Source organism: Myotis myotis, unplaced genomic scaffold (genome assembly GCF_014108235.1).
Source record: "Myotis myotis isolate mMyoMyo1 unplaced genomic scaffold, mMyoMyo1.p scaffold_m19_p_40, whole genome shotgun sequence".
Taxonomy (NCBI): domain Eukaryota; kingdom Metazoa; phylum Chordata; class Mammalia; order Chiroptera; family Vespertilionidae; genus Myotis; species Myotis myotis.
In genome coordinates, this window is record NW_023416347.1 from 1,887,336 (window position 1) to 1,909,591 (window position 22,256).

The 22,256-nt window shown below is 46.3% G+C and overlaps 1 protein-coding gene and 1 pseudogene across 6 annotated transcripts in view; one reads left to right on the top strand and one right to left on the bottom strand.

The window, feature by feature from the left end:
- Positions 1-22,256, bottom strand: part of LOC118654961 (zinc finger protein 501-like) — a 95,994-nt gene that overhangs the window by 69,948 nt on the left and 3,790 nt on the right. The window contains exons 1-3 of one of the 6 annotated variants that reach the window (XM_036306254.1): positions 11,080-11,586; positions 4,861-4,984; positions 1,821-3,574 (exon numbers count right to left, since the gene is read on the bottom strand). The exons of 3 other annotated variants lie outside the window; for them this stretch is intronic. In XM_036306254.1, coding sequence (XP_036162147.1) covers positions 2,085-3,574; positions 4,861-4,894 — 1,524 coding nt within the window. In that variant the 5' untranslated portion in view covers positions 4,895-4,984; positions 11,080-11,586 and the 3' untranslated portion in view covers positions 1,821-2,084. Of the gene's footprint in view, positions 1-1,820; positions 3,575-4,860; positions 4,985-11,079; positions 11,587-22,256 lie in introns of those variants that run through there. 2 more of the 6 variants (XM_036306257.1, XM_036306252.1) reach the window with 2 other exon arrangements.
- On the top strand, positions 13,960-15,042 carry LOC118654965 (annotated as a pseudogene).

Genomic DNA, 22,256 nt, shown 5'->3' on the forward strand with positions numbered 1-22,256 from the left:
TGGACATGTGCCTGAATGAGAATCGAACCTTGATCTCTTGGTTCATAGGTCAACCACTAAGCCACACTGGCCCGGCAGCATGTCAGTTCTTATATCCTGGGAGGAACAGCCTTGCCTCAGTGGCAGGTAATGTTAGTAAGCAATTCACACTATTGCCATCAGAATAAACAGAAATGTTGACCAGTTACAAAACACATCCAGGGATTGATTACAGGATTATTCTTCCTCTACCTTTGAATTCTTGTATGTTGAGCATCAACCTTGAGGTGAACACCCTAGGGGGGCCAGCAGAATAGCAAAATTATAAGATTATTTTCTCTGCCAATGACTTCAGTCATAGTAAACAGGTATGGAGGTCCTGAGAACATCTGTACACAAACATCATGCAAGGCCCTGGGACATTTTTCAAATTTACTGCAGTCTCTCCCACTCACTATGGAAACAGTGCTTCTGTCCTAACTGAGGTTGTACCTAGTCCTCAGATTCCAACAAACGACACCAGCCTATGAAATTGAGTGCATCGCAGCATATCGGTTATTAGCTGAGACTTCTGTCATACACCCTGTGAACAGAGAGTATGATTCATAGTGTTCACAGAAGCACAACAAAGACCTCCTCTTCAGGGTGACCTTTGACTTCACCAATAATAGAGGTACCAGGCTGCAAATTAGAACCATAAAGTCCTGCAGACTTGCTTTCAAGGCTTTTGGCAGAAATGCAAAATAAGCAAATAATGGCCAAAGAGTGATTTTCTGCCATCATGATGTCCCTTCAGAAGCACTGAAAGTTTGGGATCCCCACAATATCTCTTCACCTCTACCTGCTGACAGATCACAATTGTGCTTTCAATTCATCCCAGGCAGAGAATAGAACCAATAAATTAAAGGTACAAATTGCAAAAAAAACCAAAACACCTTTACAAAAAGATCATAAACCATTGCCATACACAGCAAGTGCTTTGCATGTTGGTGAATAACTACCTGAAAAAATTCATCACAGCACAATGTGAGAAGCACAATGTCCCTGAAAGGTGTAGCACATCTTACGATTGTGGTCTGGGGGAAACAATGGTTAGGTCCATTCCTTAGTCAGAGACATAGGAGTGAAGATCCTAAGAGCTCGGAGTACTCATCATTTCCTCAAACAGAAGAACGCAGATTTCATTTTTTCTGAGCATGCAAGACTTCCCACAGTCATTACATACATATAGCTTTTCCCCAGTCTAAACTCTGATGTTGAATGAGGATTGAGAACTGCATAAATGACTTACCCCCAGAGGCACACAGTTCAGGTGAACCAGGTGGTAGAGGTGGATTCACTGCAGCCACATATACTCACTGTGACATCCATGGGGTAGGAGGCCTGTGCATGACAGCAAGTGCAATGTAACACTTTAAAGGCTCACTTATTCCTGAAACTTATGAGGAATCTAGCACAGTGTATGTTCTGATAAAAAGGGTTTAAAATCAGCAAAATGGGTCTGTAGGAGTCTCCTTCAGTGTTATAATTCTGAGTGGGGAAAAAAAATTCCCTGTATATTTAAAGCTTTTCTGTAATGTGAAGTATTAAGTGTTTAGCTATGTTTCCGACTAAAACATTTCTCATAGTCACTACACTCATAAGGTTTTATACCACTGTGAACTCTCCCGTGTCGACTGAGGTTACTGCTATTACTGAAGGACTTCCCACAATCAGAACACTCATAGGGCTTTCCTCCTGGGTCAGTGGTTGGCAAACTAATTAGTCAACAGAGCCAAATATCAACAGTATAATGATTGAAATTTCTTTTGAGAGCCAAGTTTTTTAAACTTAAACTATATAGGTAGGTACACTGTTATTAACTTAATTAGGGTACTCCTAAGGCTTAGGAAGAGCCACACTCAAGGGGCCAAAGGGCCACATGTGGCTCACGAGCCTCAGTTTGCTGACCACGGTCCTGGGTGAACTCTCTGATGTTGAACTAGGGTAGAGATTTGCAAAATGATTTCCCATAATCACTACACTAATATGGCTTTTCTCCACTGTGAACTCTGTGATGTTGAATGAGAGTATACTTGTGCATAAATGACTTCCCAGTCACTACACTAATATGGCTTTTCTCCAGTGTGAACTCTCTTGTGGATAAGGAGGTGATTATTGCAGGTAAAAGATTTCCCATATTCACTTCTCTCATAAGGTTTTGCACCAGTGTGAACTCTCCAGTGTTGAGTGAAGTTACTGCGTTGCCTAAAGGACTTCCCACAATCACTACACACATATGGCTTTTCTCCAGTATGGACTCTGTTGTGTTCATTGAGGGTAGACCTTTTGCGGAAGGACTTCCCACAATCACTACAATCATAAGGCTTTTCTCCACTGTGAACTCTGTGGTGTTGAATGAGGGTATAACTGTGTGTAAATGACTTCCCACAGTCACTACACTCATATGGCTTTTCTCCACTATGAACTCTCTGGTGTTGAATGAGAGTATAACTGTGTGTAAATGACTTCCCACAGTCACTACACTCATATGGCTTTTCTCCACTGTGAACTCTCTGGTGTTGAGTGAGGGTAGAACTGTGTGAAAATGACTTCCCACAGTCACTACACTCATACGGCTTTTCTCCACTGTGAACTCTGTGGTGTTGAGTGAGGGCAGACCTGTGTGTAAACGACTTCCCACAGTAAATACACTCATATGGCTTTTCTCCAGTGTGAACTCTCTTGTGGATAAGGAGGTGATTGTTGCGGGTAAAAGATTTCCCAAACTCATTATATTCATAAGGTTTTTCACCAGTGTGACCTCTCTGGTGTTGAGTGATGGTACTGTTTTGATTGAAGGACTTCCTGCAATCATGACACTCATACAGCTTTTCTCCAGTGTGGACTTTGTGTTGTTGAATGAGTTTGGACCTCAGGATGATGGACTTCCCACAATCACTACACCTGTATGGCTTTTCTACAGTGTAAACTCTTCTATGATGAATGGGATTAAATAATTCTCTAAAAGCTTTCCCACATTTGTTACACTCATAATTCACTTTTCTAGAGCAGACACCCTGATGTTGAATAACTTTCTGGTTGTGGCTGGCAGCTTTTTCACATGCACTCAACTCGTCATGACTTCTTCCACTGAGAAATTCCTGTGGAATCTCATTACCATTGTGTGGCTCCGCAGTGTTAAAAGTATCCTGGTGCTGGAGAATGTCTGAGATGGCTGGAAAGTCTTTCCCAATCTCCCTAGTGGTTGAAGGCACCCATATTAAGTAAAAGCTGCACTGGGACACAAGTGAGGCCCTGTCCATATCTTCTTTCCAGGGCTTCTGTCCACTGGCATCTCTCTGTTGCTGGTGAGGGTTTGCACTGAAACAGTTGTCGCTCAAACATGTGTCAGTGCAGAAGGTTTTCTTATTAAAGTATGCTGCTTGTAACTCAGTCAGGTGCAAAATATCTTTTAAATCTGAGAAACACCATTTACAAAGATGGGTCTTCTGGGTTGCTGGAGCTGTCTTAAAAGCCCCGACCTGTGACTCTCCTTGTACATATACACTCTGCTCACAACTGGCCTCCTCATCATCTCTTTTATGCCAACAACCTGAAAATAGTAAAATGGTGAGGAAATGAATTCTGTGGTGACAGATGGAAGTCTTTTTAGAAAACTGTATTGCACATAACATGTTGGTTCCATGCAGCTTGTCTGACAATAAAAGATCTGTAGGAAGGATTTATAAGATGCTGCCATGAAGGTCTGGCCTACTGAAGATCACAAAACAAGGAAGACCTCAAACAAAATATGACACACGGCAGTAAGCACCACGTGGAAGAGAAGCAGGATCATCAGCTCATTCTTCTGCTAATAGTGTTCAGCATGGCTTGTCTGCTGGTGACAGGGGAAAGCTGTGCTGAAATATGGTTACATCTTATTCCAAGTATAATTCAATAAATGAATAGCTAGCGCTTGAGGTCTACTTGAGCAAGTATGTGCATCTCATAGCAGATGTGCATGCCAATGTTGTAGAATGCTGTAGATGGAGCAATGCGGATGAAGAGTGAGGCAAAAAGGCCACACAATTGAAGGTACACAAAACCCAGGAAGTCACAGGTAAAATGACAAGTCAGCACAGTATCAAGTTTGGGAAAGAAAAGGTAGAAATGTGCTATTGCCCATGGTACTTGCACCTAAACACTGATGGAAATGAGCAGGGGCTTGGTATCATCTAAACACCACCCTTATATCATATCTAGCCCACAGTTGCAACTCAACAGGGTCAGGCCTCTTCTGAAACCATCCTGCATGTTCACCCTGTGAAAAAACCAGGGTTCTCCCTGCACGTTTTTCTCTACAAATATGTACAACCTAAAAATTCCAAGTATTAATGAAAGACCACAGAGATGGGCATCCAGCACTGGCCTAGAGCAATTTGGCTTACAATAGTATTTATAGAAGATAATAGTACAAACAACAATTTAAGTGGGAAATTGTAAGAACAGCTCAAGGTACATGTAAGTAAAGGCCATAACCTGGCACAGGCAGTCAGCAAGGCAAGAGGAAGGAGGTAGAAATGGAAGCCATGGATCTGGACATACTCACCCTCTCAGAGAGAGGAACAGCAGGTGGGACCCAGGAAGCTGTCTGCAAAACTCCTGACTCCCAGACACATCCTGCCCTTTCTGAGGCAATTGGTGTTAGGGATGTTTGTGGAGTCTATCACTCAGGGCTCTTGACCAGATCTCACCCACGGAAGCCACAGCACATTTGACATGACAGTGGGGGAAATTAGCAGAGCTCATGGTCTGCTGTAGGAGAGAAAAAGCTACATCTGAGGAATAAAGGAAGAGAGGACATCATCTCAGGACACGGGGAGAATGTGAAGAACTTACCTACAGATGATATAAGTGCAAAAACTTCCAGCATCACATCACAGTAGAGAAGTCTCTGAGGCTCATCAAGGAGCCCCCACTCCTCCTGAGAGAAGACAATGGCCACGTCCTCAAAGTTCACATCCTGTCATAATGGGGACAGTTCAGCCCATGATCAGATTCACTCTAACATTCCAAGTCTATCATACTCCCCACCCTCCATACCCATCAGCTCTCTGCACTCCATACAGCATAGAATATACCAGGCCTTCATCCCATGAAAGCCACTGTCATCTAATATTCCGACTGATATTTTTCTTCCCACAACAATAAAGGCAGCTGAGCAGACAGAAGATACCTGAGCTCTGGGCCTCCCATGAATGCCACACTGCCTCTTGTTAACAGAGTGGGTGTCAAGAATATAGGATAGAAAGAGATGGTGGCCATGAAGAGAGTGTGAGTGATTTGATCCTGGTCTTGTCAGGCAATATTCTTGTAGTCCCTCAGATTGTTCCTCAAAGACACCAAGTACATGGCATCACACTTCACCCTCTTGACTCTAATCCCAAGGTGCTGAGGCCATCACTTTGTACCACTTGCTGCACATAGTTCTTTGAACAACACTCCTCTCACACAGCTTCATTCCCAGAGGCACAACTTCAAAGGTAATGCAAATCTGCCCTAGTGAGGACAGTTTGTTTCCTAATTATCTTATTTTCCAATATTATAGATTACCACCTCTATAATGCATTTCTCTCTCACCCTTCTCCCTTACCCATACCAGTGGAGAGTTTCAAGCCTGGGTAACACTGATGTATTCCTAACAATTAGTGTGTCAGCCCCCAACAACAACAGGCAGGTGGGCTGAAAAATGTCATCTAAGCTCTGTACCTGGCTGGTAGCACCAAAACACCCCTCTTTTCAGGCAATAACCCTAAAATTCCCCTTATTTTATCATTGAGACACCTCCAGATGTAGACTTGCCCTTCATTCACTCTTATGTCAATGTCAGGGTGCTCTGGCCATGAACTCACACTCTCTCTCCAAGTGCACATCACTCTTTCTACCATACCTCTCTCACCTGCACTCCTACAGTTCTGGCCCCCGTAGTCATCACATCCTTGTCCTGTTACTTATTACTCAGCATGTATGGTCTAGAGCAGTGGTTCTCAACCTGTGGGTCGCGACCCCTTTGGTGGTCGAACGACCCTTTCACAGGGATCACCTAAGACCATCCTGCATATCAGATATTTACATTACGATTCATAATAGTAGCAACATTACAGTTATGAAGTAGCAACGAAAATAATTTTATGGTTGGGTCACAACATGAGGGCCAGAATGTTGAGAACCACTGCTCTAGAGAATGCTTGCCAAATTCTATCAGGATCAAGTACTGTCCAGACTCTGATAGTCCACACTCATAGAGGCAGCCTTGAGTTCTTCTATGAGGGCTTCTCTCCATGGCTGTTTTTTCCTTCAATCTAACCTATGAAGAACCACAATCAGATCTCAGATACCCAGAGCCCACCTCCCCTGCTGCTGCATTTGATGTCCATTCCAAGTCACAGCCAACATCTCTCCTCTTAACCGTTAATCAAGTCCCAGCCGCGCTGGCCCTCTCTAGCATGCTTAGTGAGTCTCACAGATGACCACTCAAGCCTCTAAGCCAGTGGTTCTCAACCTTCCTAATGCCGCGACCCTTTAATACAGTTCCTCATGTTGTGGTGACCCCCAACCATAAAATTATTTTTGTTGCTACTTAATAACTGTAATTTTGCTACTGTTATGAATCGTCATGTAAATATCTGATATGCAGGATGTATTTTCATTGTTACAAATTAAACATAATTAAAGCATAGTGATTAATCACAAAAACAATATGTAATCATATGTGTTTTCCGATGGTCTTAGGCGACCCCTGTGAAAGGGTCGTTCGACCCCCAAAGGGACTGCGACCCACAGGTTGAGAACCGCTGTTCTAAGCTAACCCATAAGCCTGTTACCCCCACAGCCAGGCCATACCAAGGGTCACACCAATATCCTGCTAAGTGTTTAGAGAAGTTAATATGTACCAATCCAATCTCATCTTGTTGAATTACTCTTCGACCTCCAATTAATTTCAGGTCCTCTCATCTTTTAAAGGCCTTGGCCACTGCAAAATGATTACCTCTCCCCCACACTCTACATGACAACTTTTGTCCCTATGCTGTGTTGTGACACCCACCTCCCACTAACAGTGGCCCCAGCAAAAAGCCAGTCCTCAGGCTCACACTGTCCCTTCTGAGCTACTACCACCATTACCATCCCGACAAGGATTCCTTATATTAAAGTGATCGCCAAAACCGGTTTGGCTCAGTGGATAGAGCGTCGGCCTGTGGACTGAAAGGTCCCAGGTTCGATTCCGGTCAAGGGCATGTGCCTGGGTTGCAGGCACATCCCCAGTGGGGAGTGTGCAGGAGGCAGCTGATCGATGTTTCTCTCTCATCAATGTTTCTGACTCTCTATCTCTCTCCCTTCCTCTCTGTGAAAAATCAATAAAATATATTTTAAAAAAATATTTAAAGTGATCCACAGTCCTGGCTGATGTGTCTCAGTTGGTTGAGCATTGACCCATTTACTGGTGAGGTCACATGTCTGGGTTGTGGGCTGGATCCACAGTAGGGGTTGTGCAGGCATCAACCAATCCTTGTTTCTTGCTCATCACTGTTTCTTTGTCTCTCTTCCTCCCCCTTCCTTTCTACAACTAAAAATATATGTATATATATATTTTAAAAATACACCTGCCGGTTCCTGACTCAGCTCGCTCTTCACTCCAAGCCTTTGCACATTCTGGAACCTAGAGGACCTCGCCCTCATTACACTGGTTGCCAAAAACAAGATCCACTGCATGAAGCCCTAGTCCTGGCCTTAGGAATCTAAGCTTTGTGTCCATTCAAAGTACCCAAGTCACAACAGCAGTAGACAGTCCCAGCACACCACTCTCTCAGAGGCCACAAGTGTGTGAGGCCCTAAAATAAGCTCCAGAATACTGTACACCTAATCGATTCAGCATTGGCAGGAATTTGTGGAAAGAAAATGGTCTGTTGAGATCCTGGCAACCACTGCCAGGTATGGGCTCAGGCTGCTGAGTATCCTTGCCCAGCACAGAGGCCAATTGACCTCGAAATGCCTGTATTATCTCAGGGCTCAGTCCTCAGTGTACACTCTTGCAGGTTACCTTGTCATTCACAGAACTTCTTCCTGTCCACACCTGCTGTCCTCTGTCTTCTAGTCTGTTCTTCCTCTGAGTAATGTTAGGAAAAGGTAGAAGCCTACCTCAGAAAATGTCCCTCTTTTTTACAACCATTTACTGTTGGGTCTGATCAAATAATTGAATCGATATCCCCTCCCATGGGAACTGACCTTTAGGTTACTTCACAATGGACATTCCACTTGCTTAGACCACATTTCACTTGCTAAGACCATCCTCTCTACCCTCTGGAGTTTCCCAGAATTCAGACCTGCACAGAGAATTCTCCATCCAGAAAAAGCCTGCCTAGAGTCCTTTAAAAACTTCTGTCTTTGGGGGGTGGTGCCATTTTGGGGCTCAGCTCATCTGGGTATCAAGATGACCTAATAAATTCATAATTCTTCACCCTTTTTGGCCTCATGCTTTCCTCCTTCAGCAATCCTAACATTTGGTGCCGAAACCTGAGAGGGTTCCATGGGGATGGGGAGACATCGCCCCAGCTTTGGTCACTCCGAGTTTGCTACACGGAGAGTAGAAAATAGCAGCTCATCCTGGGCTTACCTCCGAATCCTACTTGGGTGACTTCATTGCTGGCCTTGATTGGGCCTCCCTCCCTTATAGACCCTCCCGAACCAGCCAAGGAAGACAATGGATCAGGAATCTCTACTTCTCCTTTGCTGACCCTCCATCCCACACCAGCCAATCTTCTCTAGGTGAGTGACATTCCACAATTTCCTTCATCTCCAGTCTTCTGCCCACTCTTTCTCATTGCGTTCTCTCGCCTCAAAAGTCCTAGCGCTAGGCCAGAAGAATCCTCAGCCATTTGGCTTTGGGCCCTTCTGGATTGGGGTCCAGAGGGTCACCTCTCACTTCCCATGGTATTTGTTTAGCTGCGGGGATGCCTGCCCTAAACAGTCACCTTTGGGCTTCTGGTCTGTCACTCACTCTTCCTCTCTCGTGGGCCACGTCACGCTCCCTCTACACACTCACGGGAGAGATCATGCCCAACTATATCATTTTCCTTTGTAACACTGTTTGGCCACAATATAAACTAGATGAGAAGTCTCAATGGCCTAAAAATGGCACTTTTAATTTTAACGCATTAATCAGCGGTTCTCAACCTGTGGGTCGCGAACAATGAAAATACATCCTGCATATCAGATATTTACATTATGATTCATAACAGTAGCAAAATTACAGTTATGAAGTAGCAATGAAAATAATTTTATGGTTGGGGGTCACCACAACATGAAGAACTGTACTAAAGGGTCACGGCATTAGGAAGGTTGAGAACCACTGATAGATAATTGCTGTCACTGCAATGGAAAATGATCAGAGGTTCCCTATGTCCAGGCCTACTCTGCCCGTCAGACTGTTCTCCTTCACACAAAACATCATTCCCCTAATACTTCTAATTCTGAATCTACTTTCAACCCAGCAGACCAACAACCTCCATCCCCTTACACATCCCTTCCCTCAAGTGCAGTAGATTGCCAAAACCCAGACCCTCCTAACTAGCAACCACCTTCTCCTCCAGCCCTTGAGAATCCAAATCCCAAAACTCGAGCTCCAATACAACCTTTTCCCACCTAACACTTGCTCTCAGGCTACCCTATGACTGCCTTCCTCAACAGCTCCTTCTATTCCATCACCCATTGTACCCGAGGGAGGGAGCAGGAACTGAGGGTATTATCTGGGTACACATTCCATTTTCCATGTCCGACCTCACACAAATTGAGAGGCATATCAGATATTTTCCACCGACCCGACCACCTTTACTAAGGAATTTAAGTACCTGACCCAGTCCTATGACTTGACCTGGCATGACATCTAAGTCATCCTGTCATCCTCTCTAACCCCAGAGAAGGAGCATGTCTGACGAGCAGCTCAGAAGCATGCTGTGCCCTCCATAGATAGCACTCGGTGGCCACCTAGGTGGCGCTAATGTGGTCCCCCAAACTGGCCCAGGATGGGACTAGCAGTCAGTTCTCCAGGGCGCTGGCTCTGTAGCCTGTCTCATTGTCGGCCTCAAAAAGGCTGCCCATAAGGCGGTCAATTATGACAAACTTAATGAAATCACTCAAGGCCCCGACAAAAACCCAGCTCTCCTCCTCCTGCTTCACAGAGGCCTTACACAAACTTATTACCTTAGAACCCACCTTGCCAGAGGGAGCCCTTCTTCTGAACACCCATTTTATATTTCAATCATCTCCCAACATACACCATAAACTTCAAAAAGTAGACACAGGTCCACAAACCTCTCAAAAAGACCTTCTTAACCTGGCCCTTAAGGCCTTTAATAATAGAGATGAGGCGACCAATATCCAAAAACAAAGGTGAGATCAGGCCAAGGCTGAGGCCCACATGAAGGCCTTTTAGCCCCTAGCCACCGCTCTCACAAACCCCAAATGAAGTGCCGGTCCTCCAACCGAGGGTGAGCCAGGGGGTAAGCCTCTCTGGGCCCATGCTTCCAATGCAACAAGGAAGGACACTGGACCAAGTCCTGCTCAAACCCGAGACCCTGGCCTGGACCTTACCCATGGTGCAGAAGGGAAGGCCACTAGAAATCAGACTGCAGTCTGGCCCCTCCATGTCAGACTTCAACCAGTCCAGCAAGACCACCCTCTGGATCTGCTTTGGGGATCCCAGACTTCCTGGGACTGGCCACCAAAGACTGAAGCTGCCCAGGCTCTGACAAGGCCCCACAGACTTACATCACCAGGACGGAGCCTCAGGTAACAATCTGGTGGTAGGTAAGCCAATCTCCTTTTTAATTGACACTGGGACCACTTATTCTGCTGTGCCTGAATTCGCTAAGAGCCTTCTCCCCTCCTCATTCTCTATTATGGGGTTGACAGATTACTCTCACAGTCATTAGCCACCTCACCTCCACACTGCATCTTACTAAATACCCGCCTAAACTCTTTTCTCATTCTACCTCGGTGCCTGATCTGGGCTACAGCGCATACCCTCATAAAACCCAGGTGTCCCAAACATCAGTCACCTACCTCAGTTTCACTATCTCCCCACAAAGATGTGCCATTCCTTAGACTGTAAATGCCTTATCTCCTCCATGATTGTCCCCTCCCCTGAAAAAGAAATACGCTCTCAGAATCGCTGGGTACTCTCACCTCTGAGTTCCCAACTTCTGTCTTCTCTATGATATGACATGAAGACAATGATAAGTCTCAATGGCCTAAATTGAGCCTTTAGATCCTTTAATGCTCTGAAAACTACTCCTACCTGGGAGTCTTCTCACCTCCCCCCACTGCCTTCCCAAAGAACACAACTTTCTTTCCTGCAAAACTAGGAATGCTTACTTAACAGTCTGGCTACTATCAGAAGCTGAACTCATTATCACCCAAACGTTAGCATGTTGTCTCTAAGGAAAAATGTGATGGTTTTAAATCCAAGTGGCTAGAGGCCTGAAAACAGGCTGCTGAGCCTGTTCTCTCTTCCACCTGCTTTTTCTCCAGCCTCATGTGCCTACAAATAATTTTGCAAAGTCTTTGGTAACTTAAAGGCTTTGTACCACTGCTGGGTTAAATGATAAACATCTAAATATTTTAAAACTAGAGGCCCGGTGCACAAAAATTTGTGCACTCATGGGGGGGGGGGGGCCCTCAGCCCGGCCTGTGCCCTCTCACAGTCTGGGACCCCTTGGGGGATGTCCACCTGCTGGCTTAGGCTGACTCCCTGGGGGGATCAGGCCTAAGCTGGCGGTCAGACATCCCTCTGGCAGCCCGGGAGCCCTCAGGGGATGTCCACTTGCCAGTAGGGAGCAGGCCTAAGCTGCAGTCGGACATCCTTAGTGCTGCTGAGGAGGCGGGAGAGGCTCCCGCCACCACCGCTGTGCTGGCAGCCATCAGCCTGGCTTGTGGCTGAGCAGAGCTCCCACTGTGAGAGCACACTGACCACCAGGGGGCAGCTCCTGCATTGAGCATCTGCCCCCTGGTGGTCAGTGTGTGTCATAGTGACCAGTCATTCCCAGTATTTCTGCTGTAAGGGTCAATTTGCGTATTACCCTTCTATTATATAGGATAGAGGTCTGGTACATGTGTGGGGGCTGGCTGGTCTGCCCTGAAGTTGTCCTGGATTAGGGTGGGGGTCCTGCTGGGGTGCCTGGCCAGCCTGGGTGAGGGGCTGAGGGCTGTTTATAGGCTGGCCACACCCCCTTCAGGTTGGGGTTCCCCACTGGGATGCCTGGCCAGACTGGGTGAGGGGTTGAGGGCTGTTTTCAAACTGGCCACACATCCTTTAGGGTGGAGGTCCCCGCTGGGGTGCCTGGCCAGCCTGGGTGGGGGGCTTAAGGCCATTTTCAGGCTGGCCACACCCCCTTCAGGGTAGGGGTCACCACTGGGGTGCCTGGCTAGCTTGGGTGAGGGGCTGATGGCTGTTTGCAGGCTGGTCAAGCCCCCCAGTGGGGTCCCTCACCCCACGGGGGTGTGACCAGCCTGGGTGAGGGGCTGATGGCCATTTTCAGGCTGTCCATAGCCCCTTCAAGGTGGGGGAGTCCTGCTGGGGTGCCTGGCCAGCCTGGGTGAGGGCTGATGGCCATTTTCAGGCTGGCCATGCCCCCCGGTAACCCAAACTCCCAGCCTCTCCTTTTCTTTCCCGGGATTTATCTTCTATAATTAAAACTTTGTAGCCTTGAGTGGAGCCCAGGGCCAGCCAGGGCAGGCGGGAAGCTTGGCTTCCTCCATCGTTGGGGGCAACCAAAGCCTCCTGCTCACTCCAGCTCCGTGGCTGCCGCCATCTTAGTTGGGTTAATTTGCATATGCACTCGTGATTGGCTTGTGGGCCTGGGTTGAGCGTAGCAGAGGGACAGTTAATTTGCATGTTTCTCTTTTATCATATAGGATAGAATACTGAATTTTGATTGCTAGACATGTTTTAATTTGCCTGCTCTTAGTTATTACCCATGGTCTCTTGTATATTTTCTTGAAAGTAAGACTGTGTTTAAAGTGTGTTCATAAATGTAAATGCTCATTGTTTACTTTTTGGCTAAGCTGATTATTTGTGAATGGGTGGAAGGATTGTGTTGACTGGTGAGTCAAGACCTGATCACCCCTGATGTCCCAAAGGAACCCCTTCTCTCGTAGTAAGCTAAAGCAGCCCAGACTCTCTTCTATTACTTACATCCTTAAATTGGTCCATCCTTTCTTTATTTCCAGCTCTCATTCACAGTTCTTGACACAATCATTGAAAGCCTCACAGGTCTTCCTGCTTGTTATTTAGGAATGTCTCTCCCCTTTTATAACCTTCTTAAAAGTCATACACTGCAAAGGACTGAGTCAGGAATGATCCCATAATATAGGGAAATAAAAGAGTAGACAGGAGACCAAGATGTGGCTCAAAGGAAGCCTATGTCTCCCCAACTCTTAGCTATACCCCATATAACACCCTAATACACTCCAGAGGAACTTCAGTCCCTAGTAGCTCTTGGGGCTATGCAGGAAGATCCATGGTTAAAATTTCAGGGAAAATATATCCTTCCTCAAAGGACAGGCCCTGTGATATCTTACAGGCTATTCACAGTTCCCTACGTATAGGATACATTTACAACTCCTAAAACCCCTCAGCACATGTCCTAGCCTAGCCTTCCTACTGCAGGATGTCACCAAAACCTGTTCTACTTGTCACTCAGTATCTCCCCAAGGACAGGTTAGACTTCCTTCTTTCCCCACTCATCAGACTAGGGGCCAAATCCCTGGACAAGACTGGCAAATTGACTTCACACATAAGCCTCCTATTAAAAACAACATGGGTGCGTCACAGAATGGCCTCAGGCCCCAGGCGGCTCCTGACATGTGGGGAGGAGCCGGGCGGTGGGGTTCACGCAGTGGAGCTCAGGCTGCGGAGGGGAGTGGAGCTGAGTGGCTGGCAGGCCTGGGGAGGCCAGCGGAGCGGAGACGCTGGTCGGGTGGCGGCGAATATGCGCTTTTGATATGTCGGAGGCTTTCTTGATCATGGATGGTGAAGACATACCAGATTTTTCAAGTTTAAAGGAGGAAATTGCTTATTGGAAGGAACTGTCCTTAAAGTATAAACAAAGCTTCCAGGAAGCTCGGAGTGAACTAGTTGAATTTCAGGAAGGAAGCAGAGAATTAGAAGCAGAGTTGGAGGCACAATTAGTACAGGCTGAACAAAGAAATAGACTTGCAAGCTGATAACCAAAGACTGAAATATGAAGTGGAAGCATTAAAGGAGAAACTAGAACATCAATATGCACAGAGCTACAAGCAGGTCTCAGTATTAGAAGATGATTTAAGTCAGACTCGAGCCATTAAGAAGCAGTTGCATAAGTATGTGAGAGCTGGAGCAGGCCAATGACGACCTAGCGAGCAAAAAGGGCAACAATAGTTTCACTGGAAGACTTTGAATAAAGGCTACATCAGGCCATTGAATGGAATGCATTTTTAGAAAGTGAACTTGATGAAATCTTTATTGGTCTCTGTTCCGAGGTTAAAGGATAAAGCAAGAGATTTAAGACAAGAACAAGCAGTTCGGGAAAGACAACAGGAAGTAACCAGAAAGTCGGCTCCCAGTTCTCTAACTCTAGATTGTGAAAAGATGGACTCTGCTGTCCAGGCGTCACTTTCTTTGCCAGTAACTCCTGTTGGCAAAGGAACAGAGAACAGTTTTCCTTCACCAAAAGTTATACCAAATGGTTTTGGTACCAGTCCACCGACTCCTTCAGCTAGGATATCAGGACTAAACATTGTGGGGGATCTCTTACGGAAAGTAGGGGCTTTAGAATCCAAATTAGCAGCTTGCAGGAATTTTGCAAAGGACCAAGCATCATGAAAATCCTGTATTTCAAGGAATGTTAACTGCGGGGTGATGAATAGCAACGGCACAAAGTTCTCTAGATCAGGGCATACGTCTTTTTTCGACAAAGGGGGAGTAAACGGCTTTGACCCAGCTCCTCCTCCTCCTGTTCTGGGCTCCTCGCGCCCCTTGTCGGCACCAGGTATGCTGCCTCTCAGTGTGTGAGTGCCCAGCTTCCAAATGGGGGCTCCTGCTCTCCTCCAACAACCCAGGACACCCACACCTCACCCTTTGGTGCCTGGGCCCAGCCCGTGTCTCTGTCTGCCTCCCTAGGGCTGGCAGAGAGAGGGCAGGCTGCATGTAGTGGTGGCTACTGGGCCCTGCCCAGCCCCAGGACTGCGCAATATCAATACTGGCTATTTTCTCTTCTCGCCGTAGTGCCGTTGGTTTCACGATTGCACTTTTGTGGGTCACAAAGTGAAACGTACATGTATTACTTGGTCACTGGATGCAGAAGTACCCATTCATCATACCTGTCTCATAGTCCCACCCTGCTGTACTGATAGGATTTAGTTGTATTTAGGACATTGCAAATCTTTTAGACGTTCTCTTCCAAATCAGGTCAACGTGTGCCCTCCTGAGCTCCCACCCAAGCACCTTTGTGCTCATGATCATGTGTTTGTCTCCAACTCCACCCCACACAGCCTGGGCCTGTTGCTGGCAGACAGTCAGGAAGGTCACTGAATTAGGGAACACAGTCTCATCACCCTAGGACCACTGAGTTCTCCAGTCTCATTACTGCGCCTTCTGATTTTACTTCAGCAGTTAGCATTCCATAGCTTGGCCTCCCAGAGCAGGAGCCTGTGAGTCCTGGGACAAACAGCTGGGCCTCTGTGCTGTCTTCTCCTCCGTGTGCCTCAGACGAGGGGTGGAGATTGTGGCAGCCTCCTACCAGCTTTCTGGTCCTTCAATTAAATGACAGCTTCACAGCTTTTTGGCTCTTTTCTTGTTTGTTTGTTTCTAGAACTACTTTTTTAAAAAAATTAAATCTTTATTGTTCAGATTATTAGTTGTTCATCTTTTTCCCCCCCATAACTCCCCTCCTCCCAGTTCCCACCCAACCCTCCGTCCTCACTCCCCACCCACTGTCCTCATCCATAGGTGCACGATTTTTGTCCAGTTTCTTCCCGCATCCCCCACACCCCTTTCCCCCCCAAGAATAGTCAGTCCATTCCCTTTCTATGTCCCTGATTCTATTATAATCACCAGTTCATTCGGTTCATCAGATTATTTATTCACTTGATTTTTAGATTCACTTGTTGATAGATGTGTATTTGATGTTCATAATTTGTATCTGTACCTTTTTCTTCTTCTTCCTCTTCTTAAAGGATACCTTTCAGCATTTCATATAATACTGGTTTGGTGGTGATGAACTCCTTTAGCTTTTCCTTATCTGTGAAGCTCTTTATCTGACCTTCAATTCTGAATGATAGCTTTGCTGGATAAAGTAATCTTGGTTGTAGGTTCTTGGTATTCATCACTTTGAATATTTCTTGCCACTCCCTTCTGGCCTACAAAGTTTCTGTTGAGAAATGAGCTGACAGTCATATGGGTACTCCCTTGTAGGTAACTGACTGTCTTTCTCTTGCTGCTTTTAGGATTCTCTCTTTGTCTTTTGCTCTTGGCATTTTAATTATGTGTCTTGGTGTGGTCCTCTTTGGATTCCTTTTGTTTGGGGTTCTCTGCGCTTCCTGGACTTGTAAGTCTATTTCTTTCACCAGGTAGGGGAAGTTTTCTGTCATTATTTCTTCAAATAGGTTTTCAATATCTTGCTCTCTCTCATCTTCTGGCACCCCTATAATTCGGATGTTGGTACGCTTGAAGCTGTCCCAGAGGCTCCTTACACTACGTTCATATTTTTGGATTCTTTTTTCTCTTTGTTTTTCCGGTTGGGTGTTTTTTGCTTCTTTGCATTTCAAATCTTTGACTTGATTCTTGCGATCCTCTGGTCTGCTGTTGGGAGTCTGTATAATGTTCTTTATTTCAGTCAGTGTATGCTTAATTTCTAGTTGGTCCTTTATCACAACAACGAGGGTCTCACTAGATTTCTAGAGGATCTCACTACATTTATCGGCGGTTTCTAGAAAGTTCTTGAAAAACCTTAAAAGTGTGGTTTTGAACTCTATATCCAGTAGTTTGTTTTCCTCCATTTCTGTCATTTGTGTCCTGTTTCTTTGTCTCATCATTTTTTATGCTTTGCTGTGTCGATAGAGTGGCTTTCTGTGCTATGTGTCCTATAGGGCCTGGTGGCTCAGCCTCCCCAATTACCTGAGGTAGACACTCTTGGTGCACCCCTTGTGGGCTTTGTGCACAGTCTTGTTGTAGTTAAGCCTTGATCGTTGTAGATAACACTGGGAGGATTTGACCTCCAGGCCAATTGGCTGTGAGAATCAGCTGTGTCTACGGTGGGAGAACTTCTGTGCTGAAGACACCCTTATGGGGCAAGACTTGCTTCAGTGGGGCTTTGGTGCTCACTGAGTCTGCCCCCTGAGTGTGTCCCTTGGATCTGTGGAGTTATAATTGGATGGTCCCACTCTGACCACTGGGTACACTGGCTCTTGGATCTAAGGAGGTGCTAATCTAGCCTCTGCCTGAGGCTACCCTGCAGCAGCCAGCTGAAAAGCAATGCAAGTTGCCCTGGGACCTTGGGCAGCTGCAGTTTTTTAAGTAATTTTCAGATTACAAAGGGCCGGGCCTTTCATATGCAAAAGTCTCAGTGCAGGGCTTGGGCGGGGTCGGGTCCCAGGGGATCAACAGGCGGGCGGAGTTGTATTTTTGAAGTGGTTGTGCGAGGCAGCAATCTCCAGTGTTTACCTATGCCGCCATCTTGGTCTTTTTCCCCACAGCTTTTTGGTTTGTTCTGTGGGCCTCTCCAGTTGTGTTAGGAAGGATTGAGTGGCCTGATTCTGGGGGCCGGCTGGTGCCAGCTACTGGGGGGTAGACTGACCACAAGTGGTTGTCCCTGTGCATCCTTTGATTACGCTCACGCTGCATTTACTGTTTACATTTGTTTTTTTGTACATAGGTTTGTAAATATTATTGCCCAAGATATTTGTAAATAACTTGGGTTTTGTAGCTTTTATTTATTCAGAACTCATATGGCATGTTAATGATTTATGATGGTGTCCTACTCTGGGCAACTGTGTAGAATCATCATGTGGTTAAAAAAAAAAAAAAAGAGAAAGTACTTCCCCTCCAAAAAATCTTTTAATGTGGAAACCATAAATTTTCACACAAAAAAGTAAAAATAATAATAATAATAATAATAAAAATAATAAAAACAACATGCCAAATACCTCTTAACCTTTGTAGATATTTTCTCAGGCTGGGTAAAAGCATTCCCCACTGCGTCTGAAAATTCCATCAAGATCACACAAGCTCCCATTCTGCATATCATTCCCAGATCCGGCCTCCCCACCTCATTACAATCAGATAATGGACCTGCTTTCTTATCTCAAACAACTCAACAGGTCTCCTCCACTCTGAACATCCAGTGGAACTTGCCCCCACTGGGGAGCCCACAAAGGGGAGCACCAGGAGTGTCCACCTCAGGTAACTGGGGAGGCTGAGCCACTGGGCCCTATAGGACACCTAGCACACAAAGCCACTCTATCAACACAGGGAAAGATAAAAGATGTGGAGACAAAGAAACAGGTCACAAATGACAGAAATGGAGGAAAGCAAACTACTGGATATAGAGTTCAAAACCACACTATTAAGGTTTTTCAAGAATTTTCTAGAAATTGCCGATAAATTTAGTAAGACCCTCAATAAATCTAGTTAGACCGCCGATAAATTTAGTGAGACCCTTGAGGATATGAAAAAGGACCAACTAGAAATTAAGCATACACTGACTGAAATAAAGAATATTATACAGACTCCCAACAGCAGACTAGAGGATCGCAAGAATCAAGTCAAAGATTTGAAATAGGAAGAAGCAAAAAACACCCAACCGGAAAAACAAAAAGAAAAAAGAATCCAAAAATATGAAGATAGTGTAAGGAGCCTCTGGGACAACTTCAAACGTACCAACATCCGAATTATGGGGGTGTCAGAAGAGAGCAGGCAAGATATTGAAAACCTATTGGAAGAAATAATGACAGAAAACTTCCCCTACCTGGTGAAAGAAATAGACTTACAAGTCCAGGAAGCGCAGAGAACCCCAAACAAAAGGAATCCAAAGAGGACCACACCAAGATACATCATAATTAAAATGCCAAGAGCAAAAGACAAAGAGAGAATCCTAAAAGCAGCAAGAGAAAGAGTCAGTTACCTACAAGGGAGTACCCATACGACTGTCAGCTCATTTCTCAACAGAAACTATGCAGGCCAGAAGGGAGTGGCAAGAAATATTCAAAGTGATGAATGCCAAGAACCTACAACCAAGCTTACTTTATCCAACAAAGCTATCATTCAGAATTGAAGGTCAGATAAAGAGCTTCACAGATAAGAAGAAGCTAAAGGAGTTCATCACCACCAAACCAGTATTATATGAAATGCTGAAAGGTATCCTTTAAGAAGAGGAAGAAGAAGAAAAAGGTAAAGATACAAATTATGAACAACAAATACCCATCTATCAACAAGTGAATCTAAAAATCAAGTGCATAAATAATCTGATGAACAGAATAATCTGGTGAATATAATAGAATCAGGGGCATAGAAAGGGAATGGACTGACTATTCTCTGGGGGGAAAAGCGTGAGGGGAGTGCCTGAAGAGACTGGACAAAAATCGTACACCAATGGATGAGGCCATTGGGGAGTGGTAAGGGCAGAGGGTGGGGTGGGAACCAGGTGGAGGGGAGCTTTGGGGAGTAAAAAGAGGAACAACTATAATAATCTGAATAAAGATTTAATTTTTTAAAAAAGGCAAATTCCTTCATTAAGTCCCACCTAACCAAATTAACTCTTGAAACTAAAGAACCTTAAACTACTCTCCTACCTCTATGCACATCCCCCCCATGCACCCTCCTGTCTTAGTCCCTCTGAACTCATGTATGGAAGACCCATCTTATTAGGAAACATCCCTTCCACAGAGACCCCCCTCAGAGACTATGTCCCCATTTTAAATCTTATCCAGTTATTACTGAGAGAACATGCTGACCAAGTCCTGCCTCCACCTTCTATGGGAGACATCTTCCTACTCCTCTACAGCCAGGGGACTGTGTCCTCCTAAAGGAAATCCACCCATCAAATAATTTACAGCCCAAATTGCAAAGCTCTTATCAGGTACTCCTAACCACCCCACTGCAGCTAAACTATCAGAGCAAACCCCATGGTTCCACCTTTCCAGATTAAAACCCATCCCCGGAACACCTCCATCACATGAGCTGGAGTCCCCTATTACAGCCACCAGATTAGACCCGTCAGATTCTGCCTTTCTCTCATGTATTGCTCACCTAATGTAGACGTAGACCCCAATAATCAGTCTTTACCTGTCCCGGTAACCCACCATATCTGACACAAAAGGGCAGTTTAGATAATCCTTCTCATAACCCTGGGCATCACAGCAGAGGACATAACTGGCATGGGGGCCTAACCACTGCTCTATCCTATTTTGAAATCCTGTCTCAAGACCTACAAGAAAGCTCTGGATGCTAGCAAGGGGCAAAACTGGAAAACAAGACCCTCTTCCCCAGGGTAACCTACCCTCCCCTAGCAAATAACTAGTCAGGCAACTAAGACCCCTGATCTTTTCCTCCCTACAGATAACATGTAGGCCTCAGTTGTATTTCAGCTCCAGGCCCAGAAAAGCAGCAAAACCAGACAAGTGATGCTGTGGCAGCCTCGGGACCAGCTTCTGCCTCCCAAGTCCCCCAATAAGACTGTTTTAGAGCCTTCCAGATGGCCTAATAAATTCATAATTCTTCACCCCTGTTGGCCTCGTGTGTTCCTCTTTCGGCGACCCTAACATCTATGGCCCCAGTGTTCTGAGAATGAAAGTAAAAACCTCACGCAAAACTACCCCTCATCTTCTTTGTTGCCTTTACACCCACACAGGCCCGGGTATCCCGAATCCTCCCAGTTCAGTCCCACCATAGGCCCTTACAAGGTGGCACTGCAGCCTACTCTTCCCCCCATCACACCATGTCTCACCCACGAGGGACTTAACGTTCTGAACGCTGCGACCTGGGCGGCAGGACCTGGGAGGTGCCAGTCCCCAAGGCTGGAGGGTGAAATGGGGTCCGGCTGCGTGAGCAGAGGACAGTCTGGAAGGCTCGGAGACATCAATCTCCGTCTGTTAGGGCTCAACCAGACTCAGACGCACCCTGCACAGCAGGGACTGTGCCTCTCAAACCTCCTCCTACTCAGGAGCACTAACTTAAGCCTGTGAATCTGTGAAGACCAAAGAGGTCAAAATGCCCACCAAGAGGAAGGTGGAAATCCTGCCCTAACTGGATGCACAGACACCAAATGCCCTTTTGCTCCGTCCACTTGGGTGCATTTCCTTCTGGGTAATGTAGTTTTCTCCACAGCCCAGGGGACTACCTGCATCCCAGCCAAAGACTTGGGGAATAAAGGTGTTGTGGCACAGCAAGTGACGCCTGGGGAGGGACAAGATCAGACTAGAGGCCTGGCTAACTGGAACAGACTGACACTTCTCCAAGGTGAAGAGGGTGGGGAGAAATACAAGAGATCCACAAAATATATACACAGGGGTGAAATGGGAGACATCTGTAATACTATCTATATAGTCTATCTATAAAAACTCTAATATCCAAATAGACCGAAGGGCGGGACAATCAAACAACCTGTCATTATGACGGATGCTGACCACCAGGTACGCGCATGGAACACAGTAGGTGTCGGCAGCGGGCAGCAGAGTGTGGAACATGGCGGGCATTGATGTGGCAGGATGGTGGAGCAGGTGAACGGATGCACCAGACCAAGGCAGGGCACCGGTTGCTGTCATCAGGACGAGTCTCTGGTGGTTACTGAAAATTCTTTGCTCCTGCCTAGTGCTTGCACCTGCTGCCAGCGCCAGCCCCACACGCACCTGCTCCCGGCACTGGAGCTGCTGCTTGCACCCGCTGCCAGCACCCAGCACCGGCCCTGATCCCCGGCGCCGTCAGCATGTGAGCAGTGGCTGCCCCCCCGATTGCCCCTCAGGGCTTCTCCACCTCCCCCTGCTCCTGAGGGGTGATCGGGGCTAGCAGTTGCCTGTCGCACCCGCTGCTAGAGCCGGAGCCACCGCTCACAGCCACTGCTGGCTCCAGCCATGCTCACAACTGCAGCCGGCACTCACTGCCTGTGCCCGACGCCATTCCGAATCACTCAGCGCCTTCAATGGGTGCAAGTGGCAGCTGCCGGCCCCAATTGCCCCTGATGGCGCTGGGCCCAATTGCTCTGTGCTGT